Genomic DNA, 13,059 nt, shown 5'->3' with positions numbered 1-13,059 from the left:
CTACTGTATGTAATGCTGAAGGAAAAACAAATCATCAGCCCTGTGAGAAGAGACTAATGTGCTTCAAATTCAGGGTGGAGGTCCTGCTTGAAACAACAAACCCTGAGCCCAACTCGGGCCTTGAAACTCAGTGCGGGGTTGTAGGTATTGCACACAATTTTAATCAATCCCACAAGCTGCGCATTCAGAATGTAGGCAAATAATCACTCAAAATAATCAGTTTTATTTGTATTATATTACATTTCTATTACATTGTATACAAATGACTAATAAAGAAAATTAGATCTAAGTTCCAGTAAGATACACAAACATTTAGACAAACTAGGACAAAAAGTGCCCTTATTTTAAGTCCATTTTAAGGCGCACACCCTTTTCAGTCTCGATCCTTAAAAGACATCATCTGCAGGGCTGTCAATCAAAATGGAGTTATCACAGAGACGCCTCACCCTTCTTGGCCTAAAAGCCAGCCCGGTGAATGGGACCCGCCCATGGACCAACACACACACTCACACGCACACACACCACATCTGCAGGCCTTATCATGGGGCAGGCTGTGGCTGGGCTCCTTCAGGGCTTGGCAGGGCTGTGAGCGGGCTGGCCCAGCTGTGATGTGGGGCTCTGTGGGCAGCTGTGGCCACCGAAAGGCCTGCTGCGGTGCAGTTGTGGTTTGCCGACACGCGGATGCTCCCTTGTTTCACTGATGCAGTGGAAATGTAAAAGTTAACCCTCAGAGAGTTTAGGAGCCCACGGAGAGCAGCTGCTGTTGAGTTTGTTCCTGTAAAACGCTCAGAAATAGGCTTTATGCATTGTTTGACCGTCAAGTAACAATGCAAACGTGCCCACAAAATCTGTGCTAAATGCAGGTTTCCCAGCATAATTACTGATCTTGTAGGTTGTTGCTAAGTAGAGATTGACCAATAATCTTTTTTTCGATATTTTTGTGCATTTAATTTTTTTTTTTTTTTACTTTTTTAAAAAAGTTTTGTAATATCATTTTGTAATATTAATTAACTGAGGATAAATATTTATTTTTAAGATTGTTGTATTTATTTATTTATTTGTAGGTATCTTGTGCTCACCAACGCTGCATTTATTTGATCAAAATTACAGCAAAGCTGTAATATTGTGAAATATTTTCAATTTTACAAAAACAGTTTTCTATTTAAAAATTTTGTTTAATATATTTTAATTTATTCCGTGATGAACACTTTTTGTAACATTATAAATGTCTTCTCACTTTTGCTCAATTTAATGCATCTTTTTTGGTATAGATATAACGTTTTTGAACAGGTAAGATAATTTTTTTTTTTTTTTTTTATTAAAGAAGTCTCTTCTGCTCAACAAGTCTTAGTTTTTTTGATTCATTATTTGAAGAAGTACAGCAAAAACAGTCAAATGTTTTTAAAACATATTTTTACTATTTAAAATAGTTGCTTTCTATTTGAATATGTTTTCAAATGTTATTTATTCCTGATTTCAAAGCTGAATTTTTAGCAGCATTACTCCAGTCACATGGTCCTTCAGAAATCATTCTAATATTCTGATTTGCTGCTCAATTTTTTTCATTATTATTAAGTTAAAGAAGATGAGTAGATTTTTTTTCTACAAGCTTTTGAATGGCAATATATAATGTTATTTTTTTTATTTATTTATTTTTTTTACATTTTATTTCAGATAAATGCAGATCTTGGATCTTTCTATTCATCAATGAATCCTGAAAGAATATACTCAACTGTTTTAAATATTAATAATAATAATAATAAATTATTGAACAGCAGATCAGCTTCTTAGAATGATTTCTGACAGCTCAGGTGACACTGAGGACTGGAGTAATGATGCTGAAAATGTAGCTTTGATCAAAGGAATAAATTACATTTTTAAATTTATTTAAATAGAAACCAATTATTTTGTATAGTAAAAATATTTCACAATATGTCTGATTTTCCTGTAATTTGTATCAAATAAATGCAGGCTTGGTGAGCAGAAGAGACTTTTTTTTTCTTACTGTTCAAAAACTTTTGACTGGTTGTGTAATCAGTATAAAAAATCATAAAGTGATCTAGGTTTTTAGTTCTAAGTTGCCATCAAGAAAGCATGCTTGTCTACAATCTGGATATGTGTCTGGCTAAAACACTGTTCTCCATATTTTTTGGGAACTGCAAGTTAAACTGGATTGCATCTAAGTTAGTGAATATGCACGTTTCTATGCTAAGAATTTTATATAGGTTTCGTGAGTTTGCCCCTGAGTGTTCAGTCAAAGACAAACAGGCTTCTTGTGCTTCTTTCAGAGTGATTAAGTGAGAGCGTCCTACGTTAAGCTGTGAGAGAATAAATGTTGTTTTAGAAAAAGGGAATGACTCTATCCTCATAGAAAATAAGGCTGTCATTCATAAATCAATGACCTCTGTCCTATAGCATGAGTTTAATTAGGCTTCAGTCTCTTTCCTGCTCTATTTCTGTTACTCCTACTGACAGGCAGAAAATCTGCAGTGCTCTGTTGAGACTTGACATGTTCCTGAGCTCTCCTAAAACAAGGCTTTTCTTCTTCCTTCCATGTTTGTAGTATGCATTTTCCATTCAGTCACGCTTCATCTGAGGCGCTTAGGGTGGTCCTTATTTGTAGTCCTTGAGTTAGCAGTTTAATGACAATGCCAAATTGTATCTGCCGTTGCAAGCTGAAATCTTCAACTGTTTGAGCATGTTGCAGAATTTCACCTACACAATACCCTACAGGTATTACATTATATATCTGTCATTCGTGTTAAAGACAAGATCAACCAGCTCAAATACGTTTTGCCTGCAATTTTTGTCAATTGCTATTAATTAATCTAAATAAAAGTAGAAATAGCTCCTTAAAGGGTTAGTTCACCCAAAAATTTAAAAATAAGCCAATGATTTACTCACCCTCCAGCCATCCTAGGTGTATATGACTTTCTTCTTTCAGATGAATCCAATCAGAGTTATATTAAAAATAATCCTAGCACTTTCAAGCTTTAGAATGGCATAGGTGAGTGTTTCTCTTAATCAGTCCAAAACAAGTCCAATAAAGTGCATCCACCCATAATAAAAAAGTGCCTCACATGGGGTAAATAAAGGCCTCCTGTAGCGAATCAATGTGTTTTTGTAAGAAAAATATCCATATTTAAAAACGTAATAAACTTTAATCTAGCTAGGGCCTACTGGTCGTACCCAGAACCAACTCCAGCCGGATGATGTCAGATGTCAGCATTGCACATGCATTGGTGAGTCTCGTAAAAACCAACGTTTGTTTACAGGAGCAAAGGAAGCAAGGTTTCCTTACTTGGTTTATATCGAAATACTCTGACATTTTCATTTACAAATCCCTGTTTGAACTCGAATTTGTGACTGTTGTTTTGTTTTGATCTCTCCACAATCTCTCATTCGCCTGGAACTGCTTCCGGGTACTACTAGTTAGCACAAGCTAGATCATAGTGATTCTTATGTTTTAAATATGGATATTTTTCATACAAAAACGCATAATTTCGCTACAGGAAGCCTTTATTCACTCCCCAGAGCTGTGTGAGGCACTTTTTATTATGGTTGTATGCACTTTATTGGACTTGTTTTGGACTAATGAAGAGAAACACCCGCCTATGCCGTTCTAAAGCTTGGAAGTGCCAAGATAACTCGATTGGATTCGTCTGAAAGAAGGAAGTCATATACACCTAGGATGCCTGGTAAGTAAATAGTGGGCTAATTTACATTTTTGGGTGAACTAACCCTTTAAAAGAAAAGTTCCCCTAAAAAATGAGAATTGTGTCTTTTTTTTTTTTTTTTTTTTTTTTTTGCACAACACAAAATAACGACAGAGATCCAATTAATCCATTTACTTTTTAAAAACCAACAAATTTTCAAAAGTGTTGGAGAGTGAATAAAGACAGAATTGTCATTTTTTTGGGAAACTGTCCCTTAAAAAGAGTAGTTCACTTTCAGAACAAAAATGTACAGATAATGTACTCACCCCCTTGTCATCGAAGATGTTCATGTCTTTCTTTCTTTAGTCGTAAAGAAATTATGTTTTTTGAAGAAAACATTTCAGGATTTCTCTCCATATAGTGGACTTCTATGGTGCCCCCGAGTTTGAACTTCCAAAATGCAGTTTAAATGCAAATTCAAATGGCTCTAAATGATCCCAGCCAAGGAAGAAGGGTCTTATCTAGTGAAACGATCGGTTATTTTCTAAAAACATTTACAATTTATATACTTTTTAATCTCTACACAGAGTACACACAGAGCTAGACAAGACGAGCATTTGAGGTTAAAAAGTATATAAATTGTAATTTTTTTTTAATATAACCAATCATTTTGCTAGATAAGACCCTACTTTCCTCGTCTGGGATCGTTTAGAGCCCTTTGTAGCTGCATTTTGGAAGTTCAAACTCGGGGGCACCATAGAAGTCCATTATATGGAGAAAAATCCTGAACGTTTTTCTCAAAAAACATAATTTCCTTACGACTGAAGAAAGAAAGACATGAACATCTTGGATGACAAGGGGGTGCGGACATTATCTGTAATTTTTTGTTCTGAAACTGAACTACTCCTTTAAGATAAGAACAGGACATTTTAACCTTTTTAAGTTAATTGTGAGGTTGTGATTTGTGTAAGAAAACATTTCAGATTTTTTTAGGTTAATAATTATGCTTTATTTAAACATAACAAATGCAGCAGAACTGGTTTCACACGGTCACACACACACACACACACACACATGTTGGGTTTACATGTTTTATGGGGACATTCCATAGGCGTAATGGTTTTTATACTGTACAAACCATATTTTCTATTGCCCTACACCTAAACCTAGCCCTCACAGGAGATTGTGCATACTTTTACTTCATCAAAAAAAACTCATTGTGCATGATTTATAAGCCTGTTTCCTCATGGGGACCTAAGAAATGTCCCCACAAGGTCAAAATTTACTGGTATTACTATCCTTGTGGGGACATTTGGTCCCCACAACTTGATGAATACCAGGTACACACACACACACACACACACACACACACTTTAAGAGCACACGTTATCAGTCTCATAGGATAGAGTTTCCTCCGGTAACGGCTCCAGTAGGCCTCTGTCTCCGTCCCTGTCTTTGTCACTGCAGTGCGGCCCCTGGCCCCTAATGAGGAAACCTGCTACTCGGGGATAGAGATCACATTCACAGACCCAAACACACATACACATAGTCTTCTTTCTCTCTCTCTCATCCTGCTCCCAGGCACCTCAGCCAAAAGACTGAGAGAGTTTGCAGCAGGGCGAAAGGCTGCGGGCGTGGAGGAGTGTGTGTGTGTGTGTGTGTGTGTGTGTGTGTGTGTGAGTACAGGAGGAACAGGACTGTCAGTAATACATAATGTATCCAGAGGACCACCGGGACTGCTGCACAAATAGGGGCCCAGGGACACCACCAAGAGGGAAAAAGAGAGAGAGAAAGAGTGAGTGATAAGAAATGAGAGGAGAAAGGGGAGTGTTCTGGTGGTACATGGTCCATTGAAAGCAGCCTGAAGGGTAACTGGATAGGGCAGGTAACCTGCGGATCCAAAAAAAAAAGATAGCGGAGCGATGGAAGGTCAGAGCTGCAGGGGGGATAGGGAGGCCCCTTTCGGTGTGTGTGATTGGGGGAGTAATCTGATACACAGTGTGGCCAGAGGCCCTCGTGTTCATATATACGCTTTCAAGACTCAAGACATTGAAATCCAAGATGGCGGACGATATCTTCCTCTTGTCTTCCTTCAGGGCTGGGGATGTGCCTCATTAGCTATTGTAGCATGTTTGTTGGGCTCCATCAGACCCAGTCTCCATGTCTACTGTTTGCGGCCTGGCTTTTGAAGCCGCATATAATGGATTCCTAATCAAGATCTCAGCCTCAGCTGAAAAAAAACCTGCCCGGGCTTCAGTGCATCTCCTCCAGAACAAAGACAGAAACACGCACACACAATTCTGGCTGGAACACGCTACAATAAATAAACAAAAGGACTGAGATGTATAACAAGTAGAATGCCACATAAAAACACACTTATTATGATTTACATGTACTGGTTCTCATTTCCTCTCTGCGAGTTTGTGTTGTGGCGTCTCTAACGGCGGGTTTTTTAAGGTCAGCGTTCTGACCTCTCTCGCTGCTGATCTGCCATTTGCTTTTCTAGCTGCCCACACACTTCACCTTTCAGCCCAAATGGAAAAGAGAAACAGAGAGAGAGAGAGAAACAGAGAGAGAGAGAGAGAGGAAAACACTTTGTGTACTGCCTGCATTTTTGTCGTGCTGCTACATGCTATCTCTCTGTCTCCTTGACAGCCTCTGCTCTCTCTCTCTCCCTCTCTTTATGCTCAGAGCTTCGGAGCCTTAGGGAGAAAATGAGGGACATAGATAGTTTTATAGAAATAAGAGAAGAAAAAGAGAATGAGGGAAAACCTAGAGAATTTCACTTCTTTAAAGCAACAGTTGACCATTCCTTACTCACAGTTTAGCAGTTTAGCAGAAAATTGATGTTACTCGCTTTCATTCAATCTAAGGGAATGATGACTAGAGGCTATTAAACTTCAACATGACAAAACGCACAATAAAAGTAGCCCAGGTTTTTTTAAGCTTTTTTGAAGCTTGACCGTCCCTGGTCAACCCTGCTCAAAGAAAATAGCAGTGAACATTGTGCCTAGCATATCATTTTAAAAATAGTTCATTAACGCATTTGCTGTATGTGACCCTGGGCCACAAAACCAGGCATAAGGGTCAATTTTTGAAACTGAGCTTTATGAATAAATATGCTTTCCATTGATGTATGGTTTGTTAGGATAGGACAAAATTTGGCTGAGATACAACTATTTGAAAATCTGGAATCTTGAGGGTGCAAAATAAAAAAAATCTGAATGTTAAAGAAAATCACCTTTAAAGTTCTATGAAGTTCTAGCAATGCATATTACTAATCAAAAATTAAGTTTTGATATATTTATGGTGGAAAATTTACTAAATCAATCATTTTGACCCATACAATGTATTGTTGGCTATTGCTACAAATGTACCCGTGCTACTTACCTTTTGTGGTCCAGGGTCACATATACAAAGGCTTTTATGAAGCAACATGATAACTGAACATAAAAAAAAAACATCTGTCAGATTTAATGCACACACAGTGACAGACATACAAACAATATTTTTGTTCAGAAATCTGACATTAGCTATACAGTGTATTCTTTGGAATTTTTATGTAAATAAATGTAAATGTGAATTTGATTCACCTCATTAGATGTAACTTAGATTTCATATTGAAAAATCTTTCAAGAGCCCTTTCCTAATAACCATTTACAATTCATGGACACTATTTAAGGGAATATTAATGTGGTAATATTCAGTGTGTAACCCACTAAATTGTCCATAAATTCTAAAGAAATCACTGGGGTTGCTGTAATTTGGACAATGAATTGAGATGTGTACCAGTAATGTGGATCTGAGATAAAGAGGCAGAACAGGGGAGATTACAGGGATGATGGGAAATAAGAATATGTACAGTCAAACCAAAAATACAAATACAAACCAGATACAAATTTTTATTTTTTTTGTGGGTGCAGGACACTATAGTTAATTTATGTAAACTTATATACCCAAAAACTCTTCATACGGTGGACTACCAGCAAAATTGATACAAATATTTGTGACCAAAAATTTGATTTGGCACTTTGACCTGATGATGTTTTGTTATACCTTTCTATCAAAGTTATCTGACATTATCAAGATGAATTTGTTTTGACACAGTTTAACTCTTGAGTTCTCGTCATAATTTTCTAAACTGAAGCGAATAAACTGTAATAATGGTGTCTGAATAAATTTTGGTTTAACTGTATGTATATGTGAAAATTGATTTTTAGGTGGGGATTCATACATTTACTGCTTTTCAAACCCTCATCTCCCAAACAAACACTTGTAAGCCTCTGATGTCATACTTGCATGTTGAGAGGTAAATCACCATAGTGCAGTGCTGATGACATCAAATACACTTGGCTTTCTTCTATTACTGTTGCGTGATGCTTGATCTCACTGTCTCATCTGGATTCGGGTCTTATCAGTCGTCACAGACATACAGATCTCTGTTTGAACTTGTAAAGCATGAACATCAGCTGTGGGAGGGACCGCTCAAAGAAATTTATCAAATTGAAATACTGTATGTTGCCTCGTGACAGGATTTTGAGTAGTTCTATTTTGAGTGGTGTTGAAAGGTTCATTTTACTCTTTCTTTACCATTTGTTGCGAACTATATTTTACATTTAAAGTACATTTACTATAATAATATACTTAAAAAAACAGCCTTTGAATTTAGATACTAAATGTTTGTTTTCTGCAGTTTCACATCATATTTTTTACAGTTTATTTTTAATAAACAGTCTTTTTGAACTAAGGAAGGAGCACCTTTGAATAAATCATGATGTGACTGTGAAATCTAGAAAATAGAATGCTCTGGTTGGAATGAGTGCAAGCAAATTCACAGTATGAAACCATCCGTGATCTCTTTTCTTCCATGCAAAATGGTGAAGCAGTCAATGTAAACAATGTGAACCAGAAAATGTAAATCCAAACAGAAATGCATCCAAACAGCAAAAGTAAACTGTTTATGTTGTGCTAACCTATAGAAACAGTACTTCTAAACCACTGACTATGAGCATTTGTTCTTCTGTTTCCATAGGGACATCAGCATGAACAACATCACTGAGTTGCCTGCTAATGTCTTCAGAAACCTGCCCTATCTGGAAGAACTGTGAGGATGATTTCTGTTTTTTTTTCTCTCTTTAACTATTTCCCCTCTTGCTCTGTTTTCTTTTTCTTACATGCTTGACAGTTTTTTCAAACACCATCATGGAAAGAGGATGTATGGAACACCTCCATGACCATTTAAGATTATCTTTTGCTCTGTCGTTACTCTTGAATATCCTTTTTTTTTTTTTGAGATGTTAAAATGTTTATAGAACTGCAGAAACAACTTTAAAGCTAAATCCACATGGCATCCATTAAATCGCTGCTGGTTTCAGTGTCAGCTTGTTGGATTACGCAAACTCCATTGTCTTGATTTCTTATGGCAGTCGCCACATTGTGTCACTGTCCATTTACATAAATTAAAGTCTGCTAAACAGTGTTGCTCATGTCGCCTCAGATCGCCAACTATCATTCAAAATGAATGACTTCCAGACACTGCAATCACTGTTAATGCTTTAGTGCTGCTATGTGAGGCTTCAGGCTCATTGCCACAGCAAATCCACTTGCATTTTTAATTTTTACATTAAGTGTAATCAATATTCTATTTATTAAAGCCAAGTATGAATCTCGTCAAGTTAGTGTTTTAAGCATTTGAACTTTTTTCCAAAATAATAACTCAAGGCAGTAACTACTTAATATATTTTGTTTATTATTCTTTTTAATTATTAACTTTTAACTATTTTTGAATTTTTCGAATCATCAGTCATCGAAAACTTGGTAAATATTGGTCACAGACATAGATTTACCTTACATTTATTTTACCTTAAAAAAATATATATATTAATATATATTTATTTATATTACCTTAAAAAGATTATTACTCACTAAAAACTCCCACAGATCATGTTTTCATGCCATTTTAAGTCTTATTTTGATGTAACAAAGTGGTTATATCTAAGTGTGTGAGTTGTTTACCTACTTTCTTAAATGTATTCTTACCATTAACCCTTTAAACCGGCTGTGTCAGCGCCGACACATCAAACCAAGCTGTATTCATGTTACCGTAACTCTTCAACCTTTTGCACTATCAAAAAAAATTCCATTATTTTTTTGTATACATTTTTTTTTCTAATTAAATTGTGTTTACAAACTCACCCCACAACATTAATGGTCAATAACTTTACTTTTGTTAAACCCATTTGTTTTCTGAAAAAAAAAAAATGTATATACCTTGCACTTAAATAGCTTATTCAGTCAGAATTTTACAGTAAAATAAACAAAATATGTGAAAATGAACTATTTTACCCTTAGGTCTTAAAGGCTTAACGTTATTATATTGTTTATTCAGACTAATTCGCGAATGTGGAATGCGCACAAACACAAGAGGCGGGAATTAGGTTCAATCACAGATGAACATAACCACTCATGTCCAATCATATGGATCTTTTATGTGACTTTCGCCGATTCATTCTCAATTACCCCCAACCAAACTCACTGCATGCTTAAGGAAGTCTGTTAAAACTCAATGGGCTCAGGGGACATCAGAAAGATGCAGACTCCTGCTGTAACTTTACTCGCTGGTGTCACTGTTGGACAATGTTTCTTTAGAAAAAAATTGTGATTTATACACTTTTTAAATGTTATACACCACCTATTAGACCTTGAAAGTAGGGCTGCACGATATTGGGAAAATGTGCGATATGCGATATTGGTGTTCAATATTGCGATAACGATATTTCTTGCGATATTACATTTCCCTAGAGAAATGCTTTAATAATTATTATTGTTATTATTATTATCTATTTTTTAAAATCACTTATATATGTAATGATCATGCTAAAATAAACAGGTAATAGATATTCTTCTGTCATCCGAATTAAATCTAATTCAGGCTAAAAAAAAAACTATATCAAGGAAGTTGCAAAAATTTTGAATTTAAATCACTATGAATTACTCAATCTCAGCAGGTATTCTGATTTCTGGTTTGCTGTTACCATAGACCTGCAAACACAAAATGAATTGCTTTCAAACATTACTTTTTATTTACATGTAACCATATTCTCAAGAGCATCTTTTAAACTAAATATTTCCTTGCCTTGCCTGTTTTTTGTTTGTTTGTTTGTTTGTTTTTTAAATAAAACAAATATTATTAAACAAAAAGTTTACTGTTAAACTTCAAAAAGTTTGGAGCATCAAAAAAAATTAGGAGCACCCAATTTCTTTTTAGTAATGCACCAATCTTGATTCTTCATGGCCGATTTCAATTGCCAGGCAAATCAAATGGGCTGTTTCTGAAAGCCTCAGAATAAAAAAAAAAACAAAAAAAAAAACAACAGTATAAATAACAAAAAATAGACAATAAATGCAGCCATATTCAAAGTAGAGCTGCACAATTCTGAATAAAATGAGAATCACTATTTTTTTGCTCAGAATAAAGATCACGATTCTCTCACGATTCTGGAGAACTTTTTTATTTTAAAGATTTACCCCTGAACATTAGGTTATCAAACAACAGTAAAATAGCAGTGAAATAAGACAAAATAAACTTTGCTTTAAATTAAACATTAAAAAAATAAACATACAAAGGTATTATGTCAGAGTAAAACAATTTAAAGATTCTTAGCTAGAAACACTAGCCTATCAACATTTTATAGCTGTCACCGTCCACTCTGTGGGAGGCCCAAGTTTACTTTACCATTTTACAAATAAATCCTAATCTAATCATGGCAAACTATATATCGTTGGAAAGGTCTAAGGCTCTTAAATAGATATTTGAATTTTTTGTGTTAAAAATTATGTAGGAAAATAATTTATGACAAGAGTTTCATAGATTAATTTATTACAAGAGTGCACCTCAAAAATCTACTTCATAACAGGAGTTCTGACCTTTTTCACAAACAGACTTTCTTGTTGCCTTTTTCCCTATTACACATTAGAAATAATAAGAAATGATATCAGATGAAAACTTAATTTCAAAATTCATTTTAAAATCAGACATTGAATTAACATGGAAAATGTACATCAAATCATCATCATATTACTAAATGTTCTTGTCCATGAATTATAAAGATTTAAGATTAAATTCTTCACTTTCACGTCTCTGTTCAAAAATGGGAGTAACAGTTAAGGGGTTAAAGGATCGTCATGCTCATATATGGTTCCATTGCTCTGCTGGTCCATAAATCTGGCATGATCAAAGTACTACTCTTTGAATATTCAAAGTGCTAATAGAGACCGAATTTTCCAAGCATGATACAGAGCTATCTACACAACTACACAACTTATTATAGCCCAGCCTAGATATTTTATGTAGCTTAATTTGCATGCATTGGGGAGTCGCTCTCTAAATGCAGGGTATTAAAATAGCTTTTGAATAGCGTGCGGGTTTTACTTTTGGTTTCGTTTTAACAACCGCGCGAAACTCTCGGCGACGCTGAGCGTGCATTCTACAATACAAGAAATTACTTTAACAAAACCATTTGAAAGTGGGTGAACACCAACGGGATTTTGAAAAGCGTGTCCCCAGTGGAAATTACGCCGCTGCATGAGTGGAACTCTGCCGCTGAGTTATCATCTGATGTCAATGAATGCCGCGTTGTACAGTATATTGAGACAGAGGCGCCATGAATTGCATCTGACAGAATGTGCGCTGAAGATGAAGTTTAAATGGTTATGTAATGTTGGAGAGAACGGCGAACCTGTCGCTGCATCAGCTCACAGCAGTCTGTGCAGTAATTAGGCTAGCAAAAGTTTTGTAAAATATAAATAAAATATAATTGGCTGAATCGTATAAATGCTGGATTAAGATCGTGAGGGGGGTCGAATCGAGATCGCGATCTTTTAACGATTAATTGTGCAGCTCTAATTCAAAGTAGACTACTCTTTCAATATTCAAAGTGCAAATAGAGACCGATTTTTTTCAAGTATGATACAGAGTTATAGACAACTACACAACTTATTAGGCAGCCCACATTCTAATAACAGCCTAGATATTTTATCTTGCCTAATTTGCGCGCATTGGGGAGTCGCTCTCTAAACGTGGGGTATTAAAATTTCTTTTGAATGTGCGTGCGCGTTTTACTTTTGGTTTCGTTTTAAGGATCGCGCAAAACTCATGCATTCTGCAATACAAGAGATTACTTTAACAAACCATTTGAAAGTCGGAGGACACCAACAGGATTTTGAAAAGCGTGTCCCCAGTGGAAAATACTCCCCTTCGTGAGTGGAACTCGGTCACTGTGTTATCATCTGATGTGAATGTATGCCGCGTTGTACAGAACCTTTTTACTGTCCACAAACAAAAATCGTCATACCACACACCCCTAATTGCAATGCAGTTTGTGCAAATCCGGAACAGAGGTTT

General features: G+C 35.7%; 1 protein-coding gene across 1 annotated transcript in view; it reads left to right on the top strand.

The window, feature by feature from the left end:
• Positions 1-13,059, top strand: part of lgr4 (leucine-rich repeat containing G protein-coupled receptor 4) — a 70,811-nt gene that overhangs the window by 17,870 nt on the left and 39,882 nt on the right. Inside the window, 1 exon segment of the mRNA XM_073836172.1 lies at positions 8,689-8,760. Coding sequence (XP_073692273.1) covers positions 8,689-8,760 — 72 coding nt within the window.

Source organism: Garra rufa, chromosome 3 (genome assembly GCF_049309525.1).
Source record: "Garra rufa chromosome 3, GarRuf1.0, whole genome shotgun sequence".
Classification (NCBI taxonomy): domain Eukaryota; kingdom Metazoa; phylum Chordata; class Actinopteri; order Cypriniformes; family Cyprinidae; genus Garra; species Garra rufa.
The sequence above is the reverse complement of the archived record's forward strand: the minus strand, read 5'-3'. Positions and strand labels throughout refer to the sequence as shown.